At 51.2% G+C, this 24,399-nt stretch overlaps 1 protein-coding gene across 5 annotated transcripts in view; it reads right to left on the reverse strand.

Moving 5' to 3' along the window:
• Positions 1–19,273: 19,273 nt before the first annotated feature.
• LOC127195885 (H-2 class I histocompatibility antigen, D-B alpha chain-like) overlaps positions 19,274–24,399 on the reverse strand; it is a 32,751-nt gene continuing 27,625 nt past the window's right edge. The window contains exons 1-5 of one of the 5 annotated variants that reach the window (XM_051153514.1): positions 23,977–24,055; positions 23,501–23,770; positions 23,017–23,292; positions 19,638–19,913; positions 19,274–19,510 (exon numbers count right to left, since the gene is read on the reverse strand). In XM_051153514.1, the coding sequence (XP_051009471.1) occupies positions 19,413–19,510; positions 19,638–19,913; positions 23,017–23,292; positions 23,501–23,770; positions 23,977–24,040 (984 nt within the window). In that variant the 5' untranslated portion in view covers positions 24,041–24,055 and the 3' untranslated portion in view covers positions 19,274–19,412. Of the gene's footprint in view, positions 19,572–19,637; positions 19,914–23,016; positions 23,293–23,500; positions 23,771–23,976; positions 24,056–24,399 lie in introns of those variants that run through there. The other 4 variants (XM_051153511.1, XM_051153512.1, XM_051153510.1 and 1 more) reach the window with 4 other exon arrangements.

Genomic DNA, 24,399 nt, shown 5'->3' on the forward strand with positions numbered 1-24,399 from the left:
CATAGCAGGCTCACAGGGGGGAGTGGATCTTCCCTCTCACTCCAGTCCTCCATTGCAGAAGACCCTGTCTCTGAGGAAGGTCAATTCCTGACTCACTAGGGGGAGCACTGCAGCTTGTTGGGGCAGAGGGGGAGCAGGAGGGTCTGGATGGTTAATTCTGGCAGGAAATAGTCCAAGCTCACAGGACCTTTCTCCTTAAAGGGAACACTGACTTGTCTAATTATCCAGGTTAGCAGTATTCCTGGGCACCTGTGGACGCTGGTACAAATGATAATACAAGAGGATGGAGAAAGAATATCACTCCAATGAGGAAGAAAATATAAAAGCAAAATAATGCCTTCAAAGAGACAAAAAAGAAAAGGAAAATAGAAATTCTACTATTTAAATATTTGTCCGGGATACTCCATAACTGCTCATGTGACGATCCCAGGATTAGATAGAACTGGGCTGTGGAAGGAATATAAAAGCCACACTCAGGGATCTGGGAGAATGAATTATTTAGAAGGTTCTAGAAACTGGAGGAACCTAGCTGGCCGGTGGTAGTGCAAGCCTTTAGTCTCAGCAGTCGGTAGGCAGACAGAGGCAGGTGGGTCGCTGTAAGTTTGAGGCTAGCCTGGTCTACAGAGTTCCAGGGCAGCCAAGGCTACAAAGAGAAACCCTATGGTGGGGTGCTTGGGTGATGCGAGTTGTGGTGGGCGGGCGCCTGTCACCCGCCTTTAATCCCAACACTTGAGAGGCATAGGCAGGTGAATTCGAAGTTAGCCTGGTCTACAAAGTGAGTCAGGACTGCCACGGATACACAGAGAAACCCTGTCTCGAAAAACAAACGAACACACACACACACACACACACACACACACGAAAGAAAATAACCAAAACTGGGGGAGCCTGCGATGGTGGATCAGGAGACCCCGACACTGTTTCCCTAGAGACAGGGGCACCATCCCAGCTGAGGTTCTTCTTCCTCAGGACTGAGCTGAGGGCAGAGGGAGGAGGTGCCCGCGGCCCCTGCACCTGTGCGCAGCAGAGTCTTCTTCCCGGTCTTCAGGTGTCTGCAGAGAGTTTTCACGCATTTCCTCTCCAGGTAGGCCTTCTGTCTCTCTGCTTCACCAATCTGCTCCCACCTCCGCTTTGTGATCAGTGCCTCGGAGTCCGCCGCAGTCCAGGATTTCAGGTCTTGGTTCAGGGCGATGTAATCGCGGCCATCGTAGGCGTACTGAAGGTACCCGCGGAGGAGGCGCCCGTCCGACCCCACGTGACAGCCGTACATCCACTGGAACGTGTGAGAACCTGCTCCGCCCCCCGCCCCCGCCCCCCGTCAAGCTTCGTCCATCTGCCCCCCAGGTAATTACCCACGCTGCGCGACCCCGCTCATCCACGGAGGCCTCCAAACTGAAAGGGTCCCCCTCCGGAACCTCGGATGAGACCCGGGAGTCCCCCAGGCCTGGTGTGGGGATGTGGCTGCAGTCACTCACCGCCCTCGCTCTGGTTGTAGTGGAGGAGCAGGGTCCTCAGGGTCACTTGGAAAATCTGCTCATTCTTCTTGGCTCTCCGTGTCTCCCGCTCCCAATACTCCGGCCCCTCCTGCTCCATCCACGACGCCCGCGGCTCCATTCTCGGAGTCTCCGCGTCGTTGTCGAAGCTCACGAACTGCGTGTCGTCCACGTAGCCGACTTCCATGTACCAGGAATCCCCGGGGCAGGGACGGGACACGGCGGTGGAGAAATACCGCAACGAGTGTGAACCTGGGGGCGGCGCGCGGTGAGACCCCGACCCTCCTCCCGGGACCCCGGGCAGGTGCGCTGGCCAGGAGGGGAGCAGGGCGCGGGGCTCGGGACGCGGGTGGAGAAGGGGGTTGAGGACTGGTGGGCGATGCGGGGACGCGGCTCCCTGTTGCCCCCCTTCCCGGCAGAGTCCGTTTCTCCCTCGACCGGGCACTCACCCGCGCGGGTCTGGGTCGGGGCCAGGGCGGCCGCCAGCAGCAGGAGCAGCAAGCATGGTGCCAACGACCCCATCTGGGATCAGGGCAAGTCTGAGTTCCGCAGTCTGCATGGACTTTATAGTATCTGCAGTAGGCGGCCTGGTTCCCCAGGATCGCGCTACCAAATGGGGGTGAGAATTGCGGACTTGTCATCAGTGTCCAGGCAGAAGGACCCGACACAGGAGCAGACATGAAACTGGGGAGATGGGGAATCCCAAGCCCAGGTCTTCCCCGCCCCGGACCTCACCGCCTGGCAACTGAGACTTTGCCTGACCTTGTGCTGAGGGACTGAGCACTGTTTGTCATAGCGTCTCCGCGTTCTCACCCAGAAGCTGTCTGGACACCAGGAGAGACCCGAGGCCAGGCTCATGCTGTCCTTCCCTCCACCCTTCCTCGTCCTTCTCTTCAGAAGTCGGACTCTGGAGTCTTCTAGAAGAAAAGCCGCTTCTGGGAACACAGTGGCAGCAGCAAGCAGTTGGGGATGCAGGTGAGAGAGGCTTCTCCTGAAGCAGAGGCGCTGGCCTGCAAGCCCCACACAGACCCACAGCGACCGGGCTCTGCTCACCTGCAGTGGGCGCTCACACTGCCAAGCCCGACAGCAGGAGCCTCATCTGTGAAGAGGAGACTTTGCCTCTTCCCTCAGGGTCCCTCTTCTCAGCCTCCTGCTGGACTCGGGCTCCTCCTGTGTCTTCCCAGATGATGCATCTGGGGATCTTCACCCCACGTCCTGAGACTGTCTGTGTGGACCTGTGGTTTTGTACTTTTTTGGCTACTTTATTGGATTTCTGCATCTACCACCTTTCTCCACCCCAACACCAGGTAGGTGAGAAAGAAGAAGAAGAAGAAGAAGAAGGAGAAGGAGAAGGAGAAGGAGAAGGAGAAGGAGAAGGAGAAGGAGAAGGAGAAGGAGAAGGAGAAGAAGAAGAAGAAGAGAAGAAGAAGAACCAGCACAGGGGCAGCAGAGGGAGCAACATCTCCTCAGGCTTTCTCTGGCCTCTCTGTTTACACCCTCTAGGGAGTCCCCAGATTTCCAAAGGTGAATCATCTGCAGCGGGCTGAAGCCACACCCTCCTAGAGCTCGAGACAAATCACAGCGGCTGTGGACAATCTGAAGTAGCCCAGATCCAACAACTGGGGGAAAAAAACAACAACCCCAAAACATATTCATATCATATTACTGGTTTAAAAAAAAAGATTTATTTATTTATTATGTATACAGATCTCATTACAGATGGTTGTGAGCCAATATGCAGTTGCTGGGAATTGAACTTATGTACTTTGGAAGAACAGTCAGTACCCTGAACCTCTGAGCCATCTCTCCAGCCCCTATTACTGGATTTTTTAAAAACAAAATTCTCCCTACACACCTGGGTCTCTGTCCAGCACAGTGGACGGTGGGAAGAGACACTTGTAGAGGAGTGAAATGCAGCAAGGCGCTGCTCCCTGTCACACTGCGCTGTCCCTGTGTCCACACACTTCCACAGTACAGTGGCTATGGTGACTCCATCACAGTGAGAGAGGAGCTGTGACTAACTGTAAAGGAGAAATGTAGTGTGGTAGAGGTTATGTAGTCTGTGACCCTCTCACAGTCTCCCTGACCTTCAGTCACACTTGTGAGCTGATGAGGTGCGTGCCACAGCTGTGTGGGACCCTGGACGTGATAACAGTTAACTCCAGAGTCTGTCAGAGAGGTACGGTATGGACACTGATTCCCGTTGGCAGAAGGTGCACACTGCTGACCTGAGGTTTCATCCCTGATCACTAATGCTGAGAAAAATTCAAATTTATAAATATTTTCTTTCTGTCAATTTTGACCTGATCTGTTCAAGTCACAAGGAGCTGAAGTGGGAGGTGAAAGCAGAGGATGGTGGGGACTCCTGCACAGAGAGGCACATGTCACTCAGGGCAACAACCTTTCCTCAGCACGGGAGGAATCCTCATCACCTCCCCATGCAGGTTCCATAGCGGAGCACTCACCAGGATGCTCTCACACCTGTTTCCATGAACCACTCATGTTTAGTGCTGTGTGTTTTCCCTGGGAATAAGATGCTCTTAGGACTCATCCTGACTAGGCTGAGGAGGCAGCTGCTTGGCAGCCCCACAGACAGAATCTAGGTTTCTTATCTTATTTTCCCCTTTTGTTTTTGAGACAGAGTGAGTCTCTTTAGCCTTGGCTGTCCTGGACTCACAGAGATCCACGTGGGATTAAAGACTTTTGTCAGCACACCTGCCTTTAGTTACCTCTGTGTGGCTGGGGAAAGACGCTGTGTCGGCAAAGACTGATTGAGCAGATCTGAAGAGATCTGGAGGGTTGGAATGTTGCAGATCTAGAGGCTACTCTTCTCATCTTGGGCTAGCCTAAGTCCCTTGACGAGCCATTTCTTTTCCACTCTGGGTGGAAATTAACATCAATGACTATTAGATTAAAACCTTTGCAATCTATTAACTTAGTAGACCCCCTAGCATCCACTAACCCAAAAGCCAAGAACATCAGCAAACAGCATCCCAGGCTGTAGGAGGGATCCCCGTCCTGCTGTGCCTGCCTGTCTCGTGTTTCCATCAGTGTGTGTGAAAATGTCTTGGTTTATGGCTTTACTTATTCTGCTCTTATGTGTGTGTGTGTGTGGGGGGGGGGGAGAGAGGAGAGAGAGAGAGAGAGAGAGAGAGAGAGAGAGAGAGAGAGAGAGAGAGACTCCTCTTTGAAAAGAAATCAACATGGGTGAAGCTGGGGTGGCCTCTCCATCATCCTTTCACCTCTAAAAGTGTTGATCTCCCCTTTATCTTCTGCCAATTGTCACCCTCTGCTGACTCACAGTGGACAAGGTGCCAAGCTTCAAAGGGTTAACTGTGGGGGCAAGTTAACACAAGGACTGAGGGCAGAAACAGTGTGGCACCCTACCAGAGTGCCCTCAGCAGCCCCCTCCTCAGTGCTAGGCCTGGAGGGGGACAGCTGGTGGACCCGGCTCAGAGCAGGCTGCCCAGCACCTGCCCAGGCTCCTTCTAGGGAAGTGTAGGTTCCTGGACAGGAGCCTCGGTGTGGTGACTCTGCTTCTTTTCTTTCCTCTCTTTTTCTTATTAGTTTCTTTGTTTCAAGACCGGATTTCTCCCTGTAACGTGCCTGGCTGTCCTGGACTTGATTGTGGACCATGCTGGCCTTGACCTCAGAGAGATTTACTTGCCTCTGTCTCCTGACTCCTGGGATTAAAGGTGTGAGCCTCTGTGCCTGCCATGACTGGTTTCTGTTAGTTGGTTTAACTAAAAGGGCCTCACTGAGGGCGGGAGGAGGCCAACACGCACAAGTCAGGAGCTTGTCTGGCTCTCAGAGCTTCCCTTTCTCTGCGTGTCCAGTGGACTCGGGTGCCCCGTGGATTTCTAAGGGCTTTGGTATGTGGTGTCTTCCTCCTAGGGGAAGCTGTGGGAGGATTCCTGCCCCACCCCTGAGGAGGGAGAACTCTGATGAGTCCTGACTCGTTGCTGCCCCCTGCCGGCCTCTTTCCTTTTGGCTTCAGGAAGGCAGAATAATACCCCTGGGAAGACAGGGCTGGTGCTCTGGAAGGTTCTCTGCCATCTTGTCATCTGGGATGAAGACAGCTTGATTGTTATTTCTCTTGGGGCTGGTGATGGCTCAGCAGTCAAGAGAGCCGGGTGCTCTTCCAGAGGACCACGTTATTGCTCCCTGGCTCCATGTGGTGCCCACAGCCTCCTGTAGCTGCACTTCAAGATCTCATGCCTCTTCTGTCTCCATGGTAACAGACTCCCATCAGGCAAAATGCCGCATAAAATAAGGACAAGTGAATGTTTAATTACTTTATTGACAAATGAATTAAAAAAAAGATTTGTCTCATTCTGTCTCTCTGTCTCTCTCTGTCTCTCTCCTCTCTCTCTCTCTCTCTCTCTCTCTCTCTCTCTCTCTCTCTCTCTCTCTCTCTCTGTGTGTGTGTGTGTGTGGTGTCCATGACCAGTAGCCACCGTCATATGTTTCTGGTAGACAACAATGAGTTTAGTTTTGTGTTTGAACCTAATCACTTAGTTTGAGTATTTTTTAAAAATTGTACATCTTTTTCTTTGGTAAGTCAAGGAGGTATCACAAGTAGAGCAGGCTGGACTGCAGTGACCCACGCCTTTAATTCTAGTACTTGGGAGGCAGACACAGGCAGATCTCTGAGTTTACGGCCTTCCTGGTGTACAGAGTGAGACAGCCAGGGCTACACAGAGAAACCCTGTCTGGAAAAACTAAACAAACCAACAAACCAAAACAAATTAAAAGTAAAACTTACCAGGGTGAGTCTGTGAGGGGCCTGGAATCAGGCTGTAAAGTGATTAAATAAACAAATGTTTTATCAAAACTAAGGCGCGTCAAAGGCAGTGAGAACGGAAGGAGGTGCAGCGCGACCGTGAGCTAATGGACACAGGAAGGGTGAGGCGCGGAGCACAGAGAGACCGCGCTGAAGACGCCATGGAGGAGCTGCTGGGACTGTGGTCTCTCACAGGCGCCCAGGAAAATGAACAACGCTGTAAGATCTCTAAACTCCTCCGTGTACTTAAGAGCCGTCCTCACCATGGATGCCATCCTCTCCTTCCTCAGCCTCTTCTCAGCATCCTTGGTCAACTCCAGCTGGTCATCGCCTATCTTCATCATCGTCATCATCCAGCCGGTGGCCTCTGCAGCAGAGTCATCGCGCTGCTCAGGCGCCATCTTCACACTACTATTGTGTATTCAAGGCGGCTCTGCTCGGCTCTTCAGACTTTTCATTTTCATCTCCACTTTCAACTTTCCAGACTTGGAAGAAGATCCGCGCTGTCCACTCACCTTTTCTCCCTCCATGAGAGGTTTTCCTGATACACGCAGGCATCTAGATGGCACCACACTCCAGCCATGGGAGGAGGAGGAGGAGGAGAGGGAGGAAGGAGGAAGAGGAGAGGGGGGAAGGAGGAGAAAAAGGAGGAGGAGGAGGAGAAGCTCTCCCCCGGGTGAGCATCATATGATCCCATTGGGAGTCTTAGTCCTAGCCCAGTGAGGAACCAAATATCTCTCCTACAGATCCTTTCTCACCTGCTATTCCTAAGTTCACTTTTGCTCTGCAGCCAGGTTAACATCTAAAACCTGACCAGCTATCACCCTGCACTCAAGCTGGAGAGATGGCTCAGAGGTTAAGAGCACTGACTGCTCTTCCGGACGGAGGTCCTGAGTTGAATTCCCAGCAACCACATGGTGGCTCACAACCATCTGTAATGAGATCTGGTGCCCTCTTCTGTGGGTAAGTAGGACATTGCATACATAATAAATTAGTGAGAGAGAGAGAGAGAGAGAGAGAGAGAGAGAGAGAGAGAGAGAAAGGAGGGAGAAGAAAAAGAAACTGACTGTCCTGCCACAGATCTGTGCCATGGTGCATAAGCCCCAGGAAGCAGGGAGCACAAGGCAATCAGAGGCCAGAACCTGAAACACAGAATAAAGTATTTCCATCTCTGGTATTCCGGGATTAATTTTTAAAAAGAAGCATCACTTTTATGTCTGAGTTTTGCTTGGCTGTATGTATGGGCACCATGTGTGCGCCTTGCATCCATGGCCATTGGATCTTTTGTAGAAGGAATCCCGGATGGATGAGATACACCATGTGGTGCTGGCATAGCAGAGCCATCTCCCCAGCTCCTGAACTATGTATTTTAAAATGAACATCACTTCTAACTAGACCCTACTGCAAAGCCTTGAGCGGCCACTAGAGGGCAGCACCAGGAAATCCCAGAACCAGGGAGGAAGATGGGGCATTGGGCAGAACACAGATCCAATAGGGCCTGACCCAAGAGGAGACCTGTGGATGCCTCCTCTCTGCCCATCCCATAATCCAGGCTTTCATAGCGAAAGATGGAGAGACCCTCCATGGAGGCTGCAGGAAGGAGGCAGGTCTCAGGAGCCTGAAGTTCATCTCCTCAGCCCACAGTGTCCTGAGTGCAGGCCCTGGTTGTACTTTGTGGGGACATGAACAGGAAAACACCTTCTACTGCTGGGACACTGAGGAAGCCCAAAGGACAAGAAGGCAGCCACCACTAGAGGGGCAAGAAAGCCTGGTTTTCCATAGAAACTAAAAAGACAAGAAATAACCTAAAGGCACCAGCCCTGGCTGCTCATAATCCTGGGGCCAGGACAAGGCTCTGTCCACCCCTGTGTTCCTGTGATCACAGATCCCAGAATGTGGTTCACAGTGATGAAGAGAACAGAGCCAGGAGGTGACAGAGCTGAGGAGAGAGCCAGTCAAAGATGACAATGGACTAAGCTCCATCTGGACACAGCCTGTTCACACTCAGCTCCACCTGCACACAGCCTGTTCACACTCATGTCCACCTGCACACAGCCTGTTCACACTCAGCTCCACCTGCACACAGCCTGTTCACACTCAGCTCCTCCTGCACACAGACTGTTCACACTCATGTCCACCTGCACACATATAGGTCCCTTTCCCTCCCAGCATGCCCAAGGCAGGGGTATTCCAGCCTGGCCAGCGCCTATTGGTTAAGACACAAAAGAGGATATTGTGTTTTTAAATGATTAGTTTTGAGAGAGTGCTAAAACCACAAACCTTTCTGGGTTGTCTTTATTCTCCCTTGCAGGGGGCAGCATCTGGCCTAGAGTTTTCGTTGGAATGTCCTGTCCTGTGCCTATTGGATGCTGCTAGGAGATTGGCCCATCCTGACATCAAAATACTTAACATCTGGGAACTTTACTTTCCTGCTGTGCCCTGATTGGCTCAGGCCTAGGGCGGCTCTTTTCCTGGAACACTTTGTAGTTTTTACAGTAACTAGGGTGACCTTGAGGACAGGCCTAAGATGAAGTCTAGCAACAAGGTGGAGTCTCAGCGGCTAGGGTCCCACAGTTTAACTCTGAGGACTCTGTGAGGGTATAACTATCAGAGCCCAGAGAGAGGAAGGATCGCTTTGAGGGACACTTGGAGTTCAACTTCAAGGAGACAGACAGAGCGAGAAGAAGGCTGCTGGTTCTGCTAGATATCCTGACAACTGAGGTGGGTATCTTCCCAAAGAGCCCGACAACCCTAATCGGCTGGACGCAGCTAAAGAGAAGCACGTCACATCCCACTTCCCTTCCAGCCTTCTGGCTCTCCTAACTAGGGTTGGGGCATTGGAAGGGAGGTAGAGACTTTAAGGAACTCCGATTAAAGTAGGTTAAAAAAAAAAAAAAGCACCAACACATCACTGCCATTCCAAAAGGAATCAGGTTCTGATTGACAGGATGGCCGTCCCTCAGTTTCTGTTACTTAAGTTTGTACTTACCTAGCAACAGCTTTCCCATTTCTAAATCAGCCGATCTTGCAGAGGAAGGGGACCAACAACTGTATCCACCACAGGTGACTATCCATCTGTCCCTAAGCTGCTACTGTGGCGTCCTGCACACCCTGGGATGCAGAGGCAGCCGCAAGCATAAAGATTGGGGGAGGTAATGGCCATGTGGGAAAGCTACAGAATTCTTTGGAACAACGGGAACCTGACACCAGCTATAAGGAAACTCCGACCAGGAAGACAGAATCATTGAATTTTGGTATCCCAGATGGCAGCCCAGGGTTCCCAGTAGATTGGCGGTTACAGGAGCATGCCTTTTACTTATCAGTCTTCAGAAGCAGATGGCTTAGGTACCTGGCCAAATCTGTGTGGACAGGTCGGTTCCAGGCACCAGAGCAGCTGCTGTCCTGCCTGTAAGAGAAGTCTGTGCCCACAACCTGCAGTGCTGGCATCTGTGTGCATTAAAGATCACTTTCAGGGTACCAACACACTGCTTATCTTAAGAAGCCATCCAGGCCACAGGATTCTCCCACAATGCCTGTACAGTTGGTATGTCAAGTGGAGTATACCAGACCAGTCCCTCCCCAGCTGGTATTTCTGGCTGATTAATTTTATGCCAGAAAAGTACTCCGAGGTCTCATATGCTTTCATCAACATGCATAATTATACAATAATTCAATAGACTTTCATGTGCCTTGTGGAACAATACTCTGAGGTCTCCATGATTACTTCACATGAATTAGACAGTTTAGTTAGGGCTTCACAGCCTCTGTAATTTTGTTTTCAGCTGGTGGTGATACATTTTGTATAATTTGAAATGAGATTTTTTGGTGCAACATTAAGAATGTGGGTGATTTGAACTTTTAAGAATGTCATATTTGGGCTGGAGAGATGGCTCAGAGGTTCAGGACGCTGGCTGCTCTTCCAGAGGTCCTGAGTTCAATTCCCAGCAACCACATGGTGACTCACAGCCATCTAGAATGATATCGGGTGCCCTCTTCTGTGTTGCGGGCAGAATACTGCACACATAATAAATAAATAAATCTTAAAAAAAAGAATGTAACATTAAGTGCAATAATTATATTTCTGTTTTTTAAAAAGAGATCTGAGTTCCCAGTACCAGCAACACACTAGATATGATGCTTTTTAAAATTAACGTCTGCCATTAAAAAAAAAAAGACCTTTTTTCTTCTGTCCTTCTTCCTTTTTTGCTTTTATTCAAGCCTGTCTTTATTTGTAAAATAAGATGTATAACTAATGCTAACTTGATTTTAAAAATCATAGTTCGTTCAGTGACAATGTATCTTTTAAAATAGTGTTTTTCATTTATTTGTTTGTTTATTTATTTAATTAGTCATAGAAACCAAAGAAAATGCATGAACAGGTAAAACCAGAACGGTCACTCTATTCTCTTGTCTTTGAAAGGGTGCAGAACTGGCTGTGCTGCTGGGTGGCTCACAGAGGCAGCAGTGCTGGGAATGCTGGAAAAGGGAGAACAAAAGCGTTGAGACCTGGCAACTGATTGTAGGCTCAAATAAAATATATTTTATTATGAACTTATTAACTGAGAGCACCTTGCTTATAACCTGACTAACCTAAACAATAGGAAAAGGAGACTAAAAAATACAATAATGAAACTGTAAGGATAACAGTTCTGAGAAACGATTCTCCTGGCCTTACCAGCAGGATTTCTTCTGCTGGAACCTGGAGTAACCAGAACCCAGAGCCTCAGCCAGAGCCTGGAGCCCCAAGCCTTCCCTTGAGTGGTTCTCTCTAGGAGCATCGTGAAGTGGAGCGATGAACAGCCAAAACTACATGAAGTCTCCAAAGGCTCTGTCTCCTGTTTTTGGCTCACATTTGTATCTCCTCTCAGAATTTGTTCAGGGATGTTTTTCAGCTGGTTAACAAGCAATCTCCCCCACATGGTGGTTAGAATTCTAAGGGGATTAACATTACCTGCTCTCTCATAACTGTTTTTCTCATCCCCCACTTATGATCTAAATGAAAAACATGTTCATCTCTCCTTCTTCTTCCCCTTTCTATTAAATCAAATAAGCTATATATAACAGAACAAGGATTATCCAGTAAGTCACATTTACAAGGACCAGTCCATTTGTGGTTAACAATTTTTAAGAATTATTCCACTCTCTCTCCTATGCTACTCATTCTTATCCTAATGTCTAAAGGGTTTTGTTTTTTGTTTTTTAACCAAACTGATATTAATACTGTGGCTATCTAGTCTTCAACCCCATCAGAGACCCCAGAAGGAAAAACTATCTAATATGAAGGAAGTGCAGGCAAGAAATTTCCAAAAGCATTGGCAGGACGACAGAGAGCTGACTCTCTGGACAGTCACAAGTTCCTCTCCATCGTCGGGGCATCCAGTCCTCAGCCGGCCCAGGGCATCTGACAGACTGTTCTGTGAAGCAGGATCCTGAAGGTCTGGCCCACCTAGGCTCTGCAAGGCTGGGCAGCCAATTTCTCAGGTAAGTGCCCTTGTCGTGGCTGACAAAACACTAATACAAAGTGTCCATTCAGTCTTCATTCAACGTGGCCAGAGCCACATTTCCAGACCCGACTCCCGGAGAAGACTGCACTTCCTCCCACCGAGGCCTTCGCAGTCCTGGCTCTAGTCATCAAAGGGGGGGGGGTCCTCATGGGCTTCACCTGGGAGGCATTGGGTGGGGACATAACAGCTTGGCACCCCAGCGGGGCCTCATAGGCTCCACCTGCGGGGGTGGGGGGGAGGCAGAGACAACCTTAGGCTCCCTGGTGCTCCCTTCCTGCTGCTGCTTCCTCCCTTGTCAGCATGACTTCTCACTGCACCTTGTAGACCCTTGGGAGCCATGTTTCCCTGTGGATCTCAGGCCTGCATTGTCTCCTGGAAGGTGGGAAGATGTTTCCTTCTTGTCTTGATCTCCAGCTACCCCTGACCTTCTTCTCTGAGATCTCTTAGCACTGAGAAGAGCTGTTCATCTATGCCTGTTAGTTTTCGTATGCTTGTATAAGTACATGCACACTCACGAAGCACACACACACATACACACGTGTGCACACACACACATACTCACATGCACACACATACACGCTGTCAACATGGCGCGCTGGCTTCCCTTTCTAGCCTCGTTGCTTCCAGGGTCTGGGCTTCTATGAACATGGCTGCCCCTTTGCCCTGAGCTCTCTAGGGGGCTTCAGCTGCTGCTCCATTTGTTTTTCTTTCCCAGGATGGATTTGTTTGTTGTTTCTAATATGCTCAGAAAACTGTCACTTTCACGGCATCCCTATACTCCCCATCAACACAGGGATATCTGAGGGCAGCCAGCCTGGGATTTGCCCTCAGAACCCGTGTCCACACCTGCAGTCAACTGCCTTCTTGAATTCTTGGTATCTCGCTCACTGCACAGAGCATTGTGCAAACTCTAGACCTCAGAAGCCTCAGAGTTACTGCTTGGAAACACTAAGGAAAGGGTTCTAAGAACTCCAGGGTGGCCTGGCTTCTTCACTCAGGCAGTGTTGTGTGGCAGCAGCCCTGCCAGGTGCAGGAGGCAGCAGCGTTGATGCACACACAGAACAGAGTGTCCTGGTCAGGGCTGAGGTGACTGGCTTCTCAGACTGTGTCTGCTTCTTTCCCTCACTGTCTGTCTTCAGTGGTGGGGTGACCAGAGATCTCCCTCCCCCATCTTCACTTACTTCACACTCTGCAGAGCTTCGGGCTTCACACTACTTCATAGTCACTGTGGTCACCCACATGGCACCTCTCACACGGAACCTCTCTTTGTTTTTCTTGGAATTTGAGCCTCACTCGATGGCCTGTGGCCAGCTCAGGTCAGCAGGCAGAACAAGCTATGGGTTCCACTGGGCCCCTGGGGCCTTGGAGAGCCAGGGGTTCATGAGGAAATGCACCAGGAGGATGAGGAGGAGGGCAGTCCTCTCTGCTGTCAACTTTGACCTCAGCTTCTGAGTATCCACAGCCGTCTCCTGCAGCTGGATGCACCCGCAGACCTTGTGGTCTGCCACGAGGTAGATTGTTCATGGCTTTTGCTGGCTTGGTGGCCTTCTTGAAGCCATGTGGGAAAAACACATGTCTACAGTCCTGCCAGGAAGTCTCAGGCCATCACTTCTCAGTTGCTGAAGTATCAAGGATCCAAGGCTGGAAAGCTAGCGAGGGTGAACTCAGTACCAGTTCTGAGTGAGGAGCAGACCAAGGTCTCAAAGATCACATCAAATTAGATCCAGGGTATTGCAAGAAGTTTCCTCTGGTTTATGCAAACCAGGGGCTTGGAGACCCTCATCTCTACATTGTACTTGGGTCTGTGTTGAACTCCTTCCTGTGGCAGGCAGTTCAAACTGGTCATGGTCCTCTCTGGCCATGAGGTGCTGGCCCAGCAGGATGTAGGCCAGGCTGAAGCCACAGTGGCAGGTGTGGTCTCGGGGCGCTGTGCAACTGCCTTGAAGGCTCCTGCATCCGGTACATAAGGTGGCAGTTTAGGCATCAGATGCAGGTGGTGCTGCCTAAGCAGACTGGGGGAGCGGGCATGGGGTTCTGGCTGATCTCCAGGCTGAGTGCCAATGTGGGGTCACCTCCTGGCAGGTTGGGGGGGGGGGTAGGTGTTGCTCATGCCATGCAGCTCAGTTATGCAGGACCAGGAGACCTCGGTGGTAGCACCGCTGGCTGCACTCTGGTGACTGCTGCATGGAGAAGGCACCGAGATCCAGAATGAGAATCTGAGGCAAAGTTGTCTCCTCTCACCAGAAAGCACGAGGCTGAGTCCTGTCCTCTCACCTCAGAGCTCTGTGGACAGGTCTGTGTGCATCAGATTCTGCATGCCAGGGTGGCTGGGTGGCCAGCCAGTGCTGAGCTAAGGGCACCTCAGCTCCTCCTGAGCTCACAAACCCCGTGCTAACTGTGCCACCTGCTGAGACCTCCATGTGCTCATGGGAATCAGGTGCTGCCATGGCCCATGCTCCCAGTTCCTGCTGTGCCTTCTTGCTGGGTCATTAAAGCAGTGGTCTTGCTCCAGGGCCCCATGTCTGAGGCCTGCAGGTCTAAGTGTGTGGGGGTGCGACATGTGGTGCCCACACTCCTCCCCCAGTTCCCTGCCCTGTCTGTTCCAAGTGAGCCCTTGAGAGCCACCAAGACCACAGCTCCATAGTGTAATTCTGGCGTGAACCTACATGCAGGCCTAGGGACCCAAGGATGGTCCTCTGGCTGCAGTCACCTCCTTTGCCTCCTGGGTGTCTGGTCTGCCCCTGTGGTTTCTTCGCTGCAAGAGGTAGTGGCTTTAGATGGGACAAACTGGAACACCAAGGCAGCTCTGGATTTGGTGGCCTCTGTTGGAAGTCAGCAAGCCCTTGGCTCAAGCTCCCCACTCCCCGCGTTTTAAATTAGATTTATTAATTATGTATACAGTGTTCTGTTTGCATGTACATCTGCATGACAGAAGAAGGCACCAGGTCTTATTATAGATGGTTGTGAGCCACCGCGTGGTTTCTGGGAATTGAACTCAGGGCTTTTGGACAGAACAGTCAGTGCTCTTAACCTCTGAGCCATCTCTCCAGCCCCTCAAGCTTCTTTGTAACTGTCGCATGAATGAGTGAAGTTGTCCATATTTGTGGGCTGTCGTATGACCCTTCCACACCTGTATCCATGCTATAGGGTCTGCATGGGGATAAAATGCATCTCCAGCTCCCAATACTCCTGTTCTATCTATGGCGCGCACCGCTCATATCTCTGTGTCTCCAAGTTGCTGGTGAAGCCCAGGAACCCCTTGTGGCCCACATAGCCGACTTCCATATACCGAGGCTCCCTGGGGCTGTGTGGAAATACCTCAGAGTGTGTGAGCCTGAGGGCAGCCCATGGTGAGACCCTGACCCTCCTCCTGGCACCCCAGGCAGGTGCGAGGGCCCAGAGGTGAGCAGGGCTCAGGCTTTGGGTCCTAGGTGAAGTGCTGCTGCCCCTCCCTGCAGAATCCCTTTCCCCCCTGACCTCACACTCACTGGTCTGAGTCTGGGCCAGGGCGGCTGCCAGCAGTAGGCTCAGCATTTCCTGCTGCCACCAGCCCAACTAGAAATTTCCTGAACAGGTTTGAGTCTGTTCAGGCCTTATAACTAGGGACCTCAGCGACACTGGTTGGTTCTTCAGGATTTCCACACCGAGAGGTGGTAAGAACTGCCAACTTGTTGTCCGCAAGGACCTGACACTGATTAGGGGATGGACAAGCGAAGCCCTCAGATCTGGGCTTCCCTGTCCAGGCCAGCACTTAAACACTGAAACAGAATGATTTCACTACTGTGCTCATAAGAGCTGGGGTCTTGGAGACGTGGCTTCCTCACATGGCGGCTGGAAACCGCTCAGCTTCTGTCTCGCTGCCCTGGCGAGTCCTCTGCTACTTGTCTGGGTCCTTCTTGTGGCTGCTGTTGACACAGTGGCTGGCTTCCCTGGAGCCACTCACACAGAGAGAAAGATGGCTACAGGGCAGGAGGGCAAGAGAGCTGGAGGGAGAGAGGAAGGGAGGGAGAGAGGAAGAGTGACAGAAGAGAGTAGGGAGGGAAGAAGGGAAGGGTGTGGCTGCTGCTTCTCCCCTGCTTCTCCCCTTCCCTGAGCCCTGCTGCAGTGGTCCTGGCTTCACAGGCTGTCCAGAGCCCTCTGGAAAGTCTGCCCCTCTCCTTGGTCCACTGGGAACCTCAGTACTTAGATCCCCAACCTTGGTGTACTCTGAGTTTTAAAGATGCTCCTCTGTAGGCTACTTTTTTCTTAACAAATATATTTTATTATTAACTTGTTAACCAACCATAAGTCACTTATAACCTGACTAAGCTAAACAATAGGAAAAGAGGTTTAAATAATACAATAAATAAGAATATCAGTCCAAGGAACAATTCTCCTGGTGTAATCAGCAGGATTTCTTCTGCTGGAACCTGGAGTAACCAGAGCCCAGAACCTCAGCAGCCTTGAAGCCCGGAGCCCTGAAGCCTTCCCTTGAGTGGTTCTCTCTAGGAAAGTCTGGAAGGGGAGTGACTAACAGCCAACACTATCCCAAGTCTCCAAAGGCCCCGCCTCCAGTTCTGGGCTCATCTACAGATCTCTTCCCAGAGTCTGTTCATGTATCTTTTCAGCTGGCAACTATCAAGCTCCCACACGAGGTGGTTTGTCTTCTAGTGGGTTAACCTCACCTCTTCTCACAAGACCGTTCCGATCCCACATTGGGATCATAACAAAAAACAGGTTTATCTCTCCTTCATTCCTCTGTTAATCGGGACACATTCTTTTCTCAGAAGCAGTTTTTGTTTTCTTTCCCCATGTTCTAAGACACTGACCAGCTCCCCAGCCTGGGGCACCCCAGACCCTGAGCTGAGGAACTAACTGTGACAGCTGCTCTGCTTGCTGTCTCAACCCTGTGGCCCCACAGTTAACAGGCTGCCTCAGCCCCACCTACTGCCCTTTAACTTGCTGGCATAGCAGTCCCTGTGTGCTGGAGATCTTGTGTGCCTGCTTGTGGGAGGGCCTGTGCGTGTGTGTGTGTGTGTGTGTGTGTGTGTGTGTGTGCGTGCGCGCGTGTGTGTGTGTGTGTGTGTGTGTGAACATAGCAACACACAGATATATTTTTAAAGCTACAAATACATAAAAGGCCAATTTCTAGTTTCTTTTTCCTTTTTAAAGAGATTTGTTTGTTTGTTTATATACAGTGTTCTGCCTGCATGTACACCTGCACACCAGAAGAGGGCACCAAATCTCATTATAGATGGTTGTGAGTTACTATGTGGTTGCCAGGAATTAAACTCAGAATCTTTGGAATGGCAGACAGTGCTCTTAACCACTGAGCCATCTCTCCAGACCCTCCCGTTTCTTTTTTTTTTTTTTTTTTTTTTTTTTAAGATTTATTTATTTACTATTATGTATATAGTGCTCTGCCTGCATGTAAGTCCGCAGGCAGAGGAGGACCTCAGATCATATTATAGATGGTTGTGAGCCACCATGTGGTTGCTGGGAATTGAACTCATGACCTCTGGAAGAGCAGACAGTGCTCTTAACCGCTGAGTCATCTCTCCAGCCGCACCCACCCCCCCCCCCCCCCCCCCCCGTTTCTTTTTTGTCTTCTTTTCTTTTCTTTCTTTCTTTTCTTGATTGATTGATTTTTTTTTTTTTTTTTTAAACAGGGTTTCTCTGTGTAGTCTTGGCTGTCCTGGACTCACTTTGTAGACCAGACTGGCCTTGAACTTAAAGCTATCCGCAGGCCTCTGCCTTCCTGAGTGCTGAGATTACAGGCCATTGCCATCTTGCCCAGCCAATTTCCAGTTTCTTAACAATGTTTAAAACTGACAGAATAGCCCAGAGTGGTGGCACATGCCTTTAGGCCAGCACTGGAACTGGGGGCAGAGGCAGGCACATCCCTGTGAATTGGAGGCCAGCTTGGTCTACCAAGTGAATCCAGGATAGCCAGGGTTGTGAGAGAAACCCATTCTTGAAAAACCAAAACCAACCAAACAAACAAAGAAACACAAAACTAACAGAATAAATAGACCACCTACTGATGACTTTGTATCATTGCTTTGAAGGTAACTGATTCTCCTTTGATTAAGTATTAAGATTTTGTCATATTTCCAGTGGGGGGCGGAGTTGGTGTTTTGAGACAGGGTACTCTGTAAAGCCCTATCTGTCCTGGACCAGGCTGGCTTGGAACTCAACGTGGTTTTCCTGCCTCTGTGTCTTCTGAGTGCCGGAATTAAAGCTTTTCTCAACCACGGCCTGGAAAATTCTTCACTGCTTCAGTCAGCTTCTCAGCTGCACTGAGATGTGCCCCTTCCTCACCCCAAGGCCAGCACCTGCTGTTCCCAATATTACCACTGTGGTCCTGCTCCACTTTCCCAGCCCCACACACTGCTGGATTACCTATGAGCTCCTGGGTTCCCATGGCCAGGGAGGCAGAGGGAGCAGAGCAGAACCAAGTTGAGACCCTGAGGATCAGGCTTTTCTCCCCAACCTACACAAGGGTTAGATTCTGAAAGCCTGACAGGGGCGGGGGCGGGGAAACCCCAGGAAACAGCCCTGGAGGGAGGCAGGGGCTCAGAACACTGAAATCCATCCCCTGAGCTCAGGGGCCTTGTTGAGACAAGGACAGGAGAAGCATCTCCTACTGCTGTCACACCCTAGAGGACAATGAGACAGGCACCACACACAGGGACACTCAGCACAGGACACACAGATTCTGGAAGGTTCTCCATCTGCCATTTATTTCTTAAACAATAGTGCAAGAATTCTCAGTCCTTTAATTTACCCACCCATCAACTCCTCAGGTCAAGGGCATGAACAATCAAGTCCACATTCAGCTTCTTAGTCTCAGTGGGACAAGAGGAGCTGCAGCTCAGGGCAGCAGGGAGCTGACAGGATGGAGATGTCCCCTCCTGCCTGCTGGACCAGGAAGGTTGGCTGTGGAAGGGAGCACAGGCAGTGCAGGGAGAGGGTCCTGCTGTGCAGGGCGGGGCTCCCCACTTCTTCACATGGAGCCCACAGGAGTAAGCAGACAGCTTCAGACATCTGTTGTTTCTAGGTCAGAATGTGTCACCACAAGGCAGCTGCCTGACGCTAAAGAACACGAATCATGAACAGTCAACACATCTCAGAGGCATCACTCGTCCACAGCTCTAAATCTGAGCCCCACCCTCCCCCTCCCCCACCCAGTCCTCTCCTCTTGCCTCAGCCCCAAACCCAAGCCTCCAGGTGTCACCTTTTCAATCCTCCAGAGAGGAGGCAGAGTTCTCGATGCTGTCTCTGTCTGCAGTAGAAGAAATAAGAAGACACTCAGGAGACTGGCAGGTGAGGCTGAGGGAACTATTGTGGGCTGGCTGAGCTCCCCATCATCTCCAGCTTTACCCTAAAGGCCTCAGGGAAATCCTGTCCCCCACACTTACCTGGAACTGAAGCATAGTCTCTTCCTTTTCCACCTGTGAGAAGAAAAGCTGTGAGAGACCAGGGAAGAACCAGGCCCTAGAAGTTTCCAGAACTGACAGCAGCCCCAGTTTGAGACAGGAGCCATGAGGGTGTGCATGTGTTTCCCATTAATGAGGCAGAGCACACTTCTAAAAGGGGCTGAGAGAAAACCCAGGCCCTGCCCCCTCCTACCTGTGTTTCTCCTCCTCTTCCTCACAACAGCCACCACGGCCCCACAATGATGGTCACAGCTCCAAGGACAACCAGAACAGCAATGGTTGCCATGATGGGGAACTTGGACTCAGGAGGCTCTGGGAAGGGAAGGGAAAGCAAGGGAAGGTGAGGGTCATGACCCCAGCTCTCAGCCCTGACCTGCTCATGGCCTGCAGAAGGCTCCAGCTTTCCCTGAGCCCAGCTCTGCACCCACACCCTCCTTACCCCATCTCAGGGTGAGGGGCTCAGGCAGACCCTCATGCACCACATGGCATGTGTAATCCTGCTCCTTCCCAGAGGGCACCACCACAGCTGCCCATTTTTGGAAGGTTCCATCCCCTCCAGGCCTGGTCTCCACAAGCTCCATGTCCTGGGTCAGGTCCTCCCCATTCAACTGCCAGGTCAGGGTGATGTCAGCAGGGTAGAAGCCCAGGGCCCAGCACCTCAGGGTGATGCGACCTTCAGGTCTGGGGTGATGGGTCACACGTGTTTTGGGGGGATCTGAGTAGAAAAGTTAGAAAGGTCAGGCATCTTGCTTTCTTCTGGGGACTCAGCAGGGTCCATGAGACCTTCCTGGGAAGGGACTAAATGGGGTGTGGGAGGGGTGAAAATCCCCTGTAGCTGAGATGTAGGTTCAGGATAATCTTGTCTTTGGGAAGTTCTAGAATCTGTGTGAAGGAGGTCAGGGTCAGAGACTCCAGGTGTCCCTCTAGGGAAAGTGACCTCTCCCCTTGACAGATGGGTAGAGAGCCTCAGCACCTGTGCAGCCATTCTCCAGAGACCTTGGTTGTGGCCAGAGAGCAGGGCCTGAGCAAGGCCATGGCTCACACAGGACCAGACTGAGGGTCACCTGCCCTGGACATTTCAGGGATCTTCTCTCCTTCCCCCCTGAGACACCTCGGAGCTGTCCTGAGAGAAATGTGAGCCTGTCAGTGTCACTCTCTGATAAAGGGTAAGGAGACCCAGGAGAGAGAAATCTCCCCCATGTGCAAGAGAGAGGGAGAGAGTGGAAAGCCATGTCAAGAGGAGAGACACCCAGAGTTCCCTCTAAGTCAGGACGCAGACAAGGATGTACACTCTCCACCATCTTATTTGATGCACTGCTGGCTCATGTTAGCTTTCAGAGTTAGATAAAAGGAAGGCAGATAGGGGTGAAAGAAGGAAGACGACACGTGGCTCTCTCCAGACAACACAACTCTTCACTTAAAGGACCCAGGTGAGTCCACGGGAAACTCATGGATCTAAACAACAGATATTGTTGCAGGACACAAAACCATTGCAAAAATAGTGGCCTTCATCTATACAAACAGTGCACTCTGAGAGAAGGAAATTAGGAAAAAGTCGCCATTGAGCATAACGTCTCAGAGCCAAGAATATATCTAACCAAGGAAATGAGAGACTCTAAATGGAAACATCAAGATTCTGTAAAAGATGAAAGAAGGTGACAGTAGAGACTGGAGAGACAAGCCCTGCCTCTGGACTGGCAGATTTAATATTGTGAAGCTGACCATACTACTAAAATTAATCTACAGGTTTAATTCAATGCTATAAAAGTTCTGATTGATTTGATTTAGAAAAAATACAGCAGACCAAGAACAGCCAAACCCTCCTAAGGAGTAAGAGCTGGAGGTGCTGGAATCCCAAGCTCACATTACACTGCAGAGCCACAGTGACAAGGACACATGGACCTGGCATAACATAGGCAGGAAAATCAAAGGCATAGAGCACAGGTCCTGGAAATGAAATCTCAAAGGTATGCACACTCCATTTTCAACAAAAAAATGCAAGAAACATTGAAACAGGAAAAGGGCTAGAGAGATGGCTCAGAGGTTAAGAGCACTGGCTGCTTTTCCAAAGGTCCTGAGTTCAATTCTCGGCAACCACATGGTGGCTCACAACCATCTATAATGAGATCTGGTGCCCTGTTCTGGCCTGCAGGGGTACATGAGGGCAGAGCACTGTATACATAATAAATAAAACTTTTTAAAAAGGAAAAAGAAAAAGACCCATTCTACAAAGGATTCTGCAGCACAGTTTTTCTATCTGATAGGGTGAACTTAGATTCTCACCTTTCACCTTGTACAAAAGTAAACTGGAAATAAACACCCAAACTTCAGGAAGAAAACCTGGGGGATCCCTTCAAGATGGTGGGGTGAGCAGGAGCTTATTACAGAACAGCAACATCACAGGACCCAGCGAGGGACTAAAAACTCTTCACAGCAAAGGACTGAACCAGCAGAGAGAACAGGAGCCACAGGAGGAGAAAGCCTGTCCCAGCTGCCCTGCAGACAAGGACTGCAGCCGGACTTTACAGAGAACTCCAGAAATTAAATAAGAAGCAGTGAAAACTGCCTACCAGCATGTAGCCGGGGAGCTCGGAAGACAGTTCTTTTCAGTACAAGGAAAAACCACAAATGGCCAATAACCATCTTCAGTGTGTTCAGTATCTTTCTCATCAGTAACAATCAGGTCAAAGCTACTTAAGGACCAGCTGGCTCAAGGACAGAGAACATCTGTAGCTCTTAGAGGACCTGGGCTGGATGCCCTGTCTGCACCTGCAGTCCCAGGTGCTCTGTCGCCCTCTTCTGACCCCAGACAGCAGGCACACACCTGGTGCACATGCAAAGGTCCAGGTAAAACACTCATGCACATAAAATAATAAAACAAAAATGACAATGCACTTGGAGACAAAACCTCACACTGGTCAGAATGGCCGTCATCAACAAATCTGAGGACAAATGACGGAGAGCATGTGGGCTGCACGTTGATACAGCCATCGTGGAAATCTTTTGTCAACAACTTAAACTAGTACTGCCACATGACCCAGCTGTTTTACTCTTTTATACCCAGAGACCTCCACACCCTCCAGGAGATATATCTGCACCTCCATTGTTAGTGCTGCCTTCTTGCTAGAGCAAAGATTTGGACTCAGCCCAGTTGTGCACCAACAGCTGAGTGAATAATGAAATTTTGGTGTACATATAACATGGAACACTATTCGGCTGGAAACAATGTAATCACAAATTACTCAGGAAAATGGATGGACTTGGCATGTGTAATATTAGTCGAAGTGACACAATCTGAGAAAGGACACCTACACAGTCCTGTCTCATATGTGGGAAATAGCCCACAAATGTGCATATGCAAACAAGTGCCCATGTGTACATTGTAAGTTGACCAGGAGAGAGCAAGGAAGGGTAAATAATGTGTGATGGGAAAAGACTGAATGCAGGTAATCGACTTTGAGTTATGAAACAGGATATAAAGTAATTGTTTTCTAGTTCTAAATCTGTCATTAATTTTCTTTCTTTTGTCTGTGTGTGGGTGTTGGTTGAGTGTATGAATTATATCTGATAATGAACGTGTAAAATCCACAGAGAATCTCCACAAGTTAAGAAAGGCAACTCTAACTGTAGAGAAATTCACTGAAATGTGCGGCCTAAGTTCTCATTAATTTCAGTGTGTTTTTTTGTCACTGCCTTTGTAATAAAAGTAGGGAAAAAATACAAACAAGAAGAGAGATGGGCATCATCCCAGCTGAGGGTTCTTCTTCCTCTGGACCAAGCCCAAGGGCAGAGGGAGGAGGTGCCCGCGGCCCCTGCACCTTTGCGCTGCAGCGTCTCCTTCCCGGCCTCCAGGTGGCTGCGGAGCCTATCCACGCACGTGCCCTCCAGGTAGGCCTTCTGTCTCTCTGCCTCACCAGCCTGCTCAAACTTGCGCTGTGTGATCTGCGCCACCGCGTCGGCTGCAGTCCAGGATGTCAGGTCTTCGTTCAGGGAGAGGTAATCACGGCCATCGTAGGCGAACTGCTCATACCCGCGGAGGAAGCTCCCGTCCGACCCCACCTCACAGCCATACATCCACTGGAAGGTGTGAGAGCCTGCGGGACCCGCCGGTCAGCCCCTTCCACCTGTCCCCACGTGATCACCCACGCCCCACGGCCCCGCCCACCCTGGGCTCCTCACAACCGAAAGGGAAACCGGTCCGGGTCGGGGTGCTCCTCCGGAACCTCGGACTTGGGACCCAGGCGCCTCTGGCCCCAGTGTTGGGGCGTGGAGGCCTTGTGAGCTCTGACCGCGGTCACTCACCGCCCTCGCTCTGGTTGTAGTAGCCGCGCAGGGTCCTTAGCATCTCTCGGAAAAGCTGCTCCGTGTTCTTGGCTCTCAGTGTCTCCTGCTCCCAATACTCTGGCCTCTCCTTCTCCACCCACGGCGCTCGCGGCTCCATTCTCGGATTCTCCGCGTCGCCGTCGAAGCTCACGAACTGCGTGTCGTCCACGTAGCCGACTTCCATGTACCGGGGCTCCCCGAGGCCGGGCCGGGACAAGGCGGTGGTGAAATACCGCAGCGAGTGTGAGCCTGGGGGCGGCGCGCGGTGAGACCCCGACCCTCCTCCCGGGGCCCGGCAGGTGCGCGGGCCGGGAGGGGAGCAGGGCGCGGGGCTCGGGACGCGGGTGGAGCAGGCGGCGGAGGGTCTGATGGGCGACGCGGGGACGCGGCTTCCCCGGTGTCCCCCCCCCCCCGTCTCCCCGCAGAGTCCGTTTCCCTCCCGACCCCGCACTCACCCGCGCGGGTCATGGTCGGGGCCAGGGCGGCCGCCAGCAGCAGGAGCAGCGTGCGCGGCACCATCGCCCCATCTGGGATCTGGGCGCGTCTGAGTCCCGCGGGCTGCGTGGACTTTATAACCGGTGCCCGCGCGACGCTGGTTGGTTCCCCAGGATCGCGCTACCCAATGGGGGTGAGAACCGCGGACTTGTCATCAGTGTCCGGGCAGAGGGAGCTGACACAGGTTAGGAGCAGAAGTGAAACTGGGCAGATGGGGAATCCCCAGCCCTGGGCTTCCCCACCCGGCACCTCACCGCCTGGCGACTGAGACTTTGCCTGACCTTGTGCTGAGGGACTGAACGCTGTCACCCAGAAGCTGTCTGGACACCAGGAGAGACCCGAGGCCAGGCTCATGCTGTCCTTCCTCCACCCTTCCTCTTCCT

The sequence above is a fragment of the Acomys russatus genome, chromosome 11, assembly GCF_903995435.1.
Source record: "Acomys russatus chromosome 11, mAcoRus1.1, whole genome shotgun sequence".
In the NCBI taxonomy this organism is placed as follows: domain Eukaryota; kingdom Metazoa; phylum Chordata; class Mammalia; order Rodentia; family Muridae; genus Acomys; species Acomys russatus.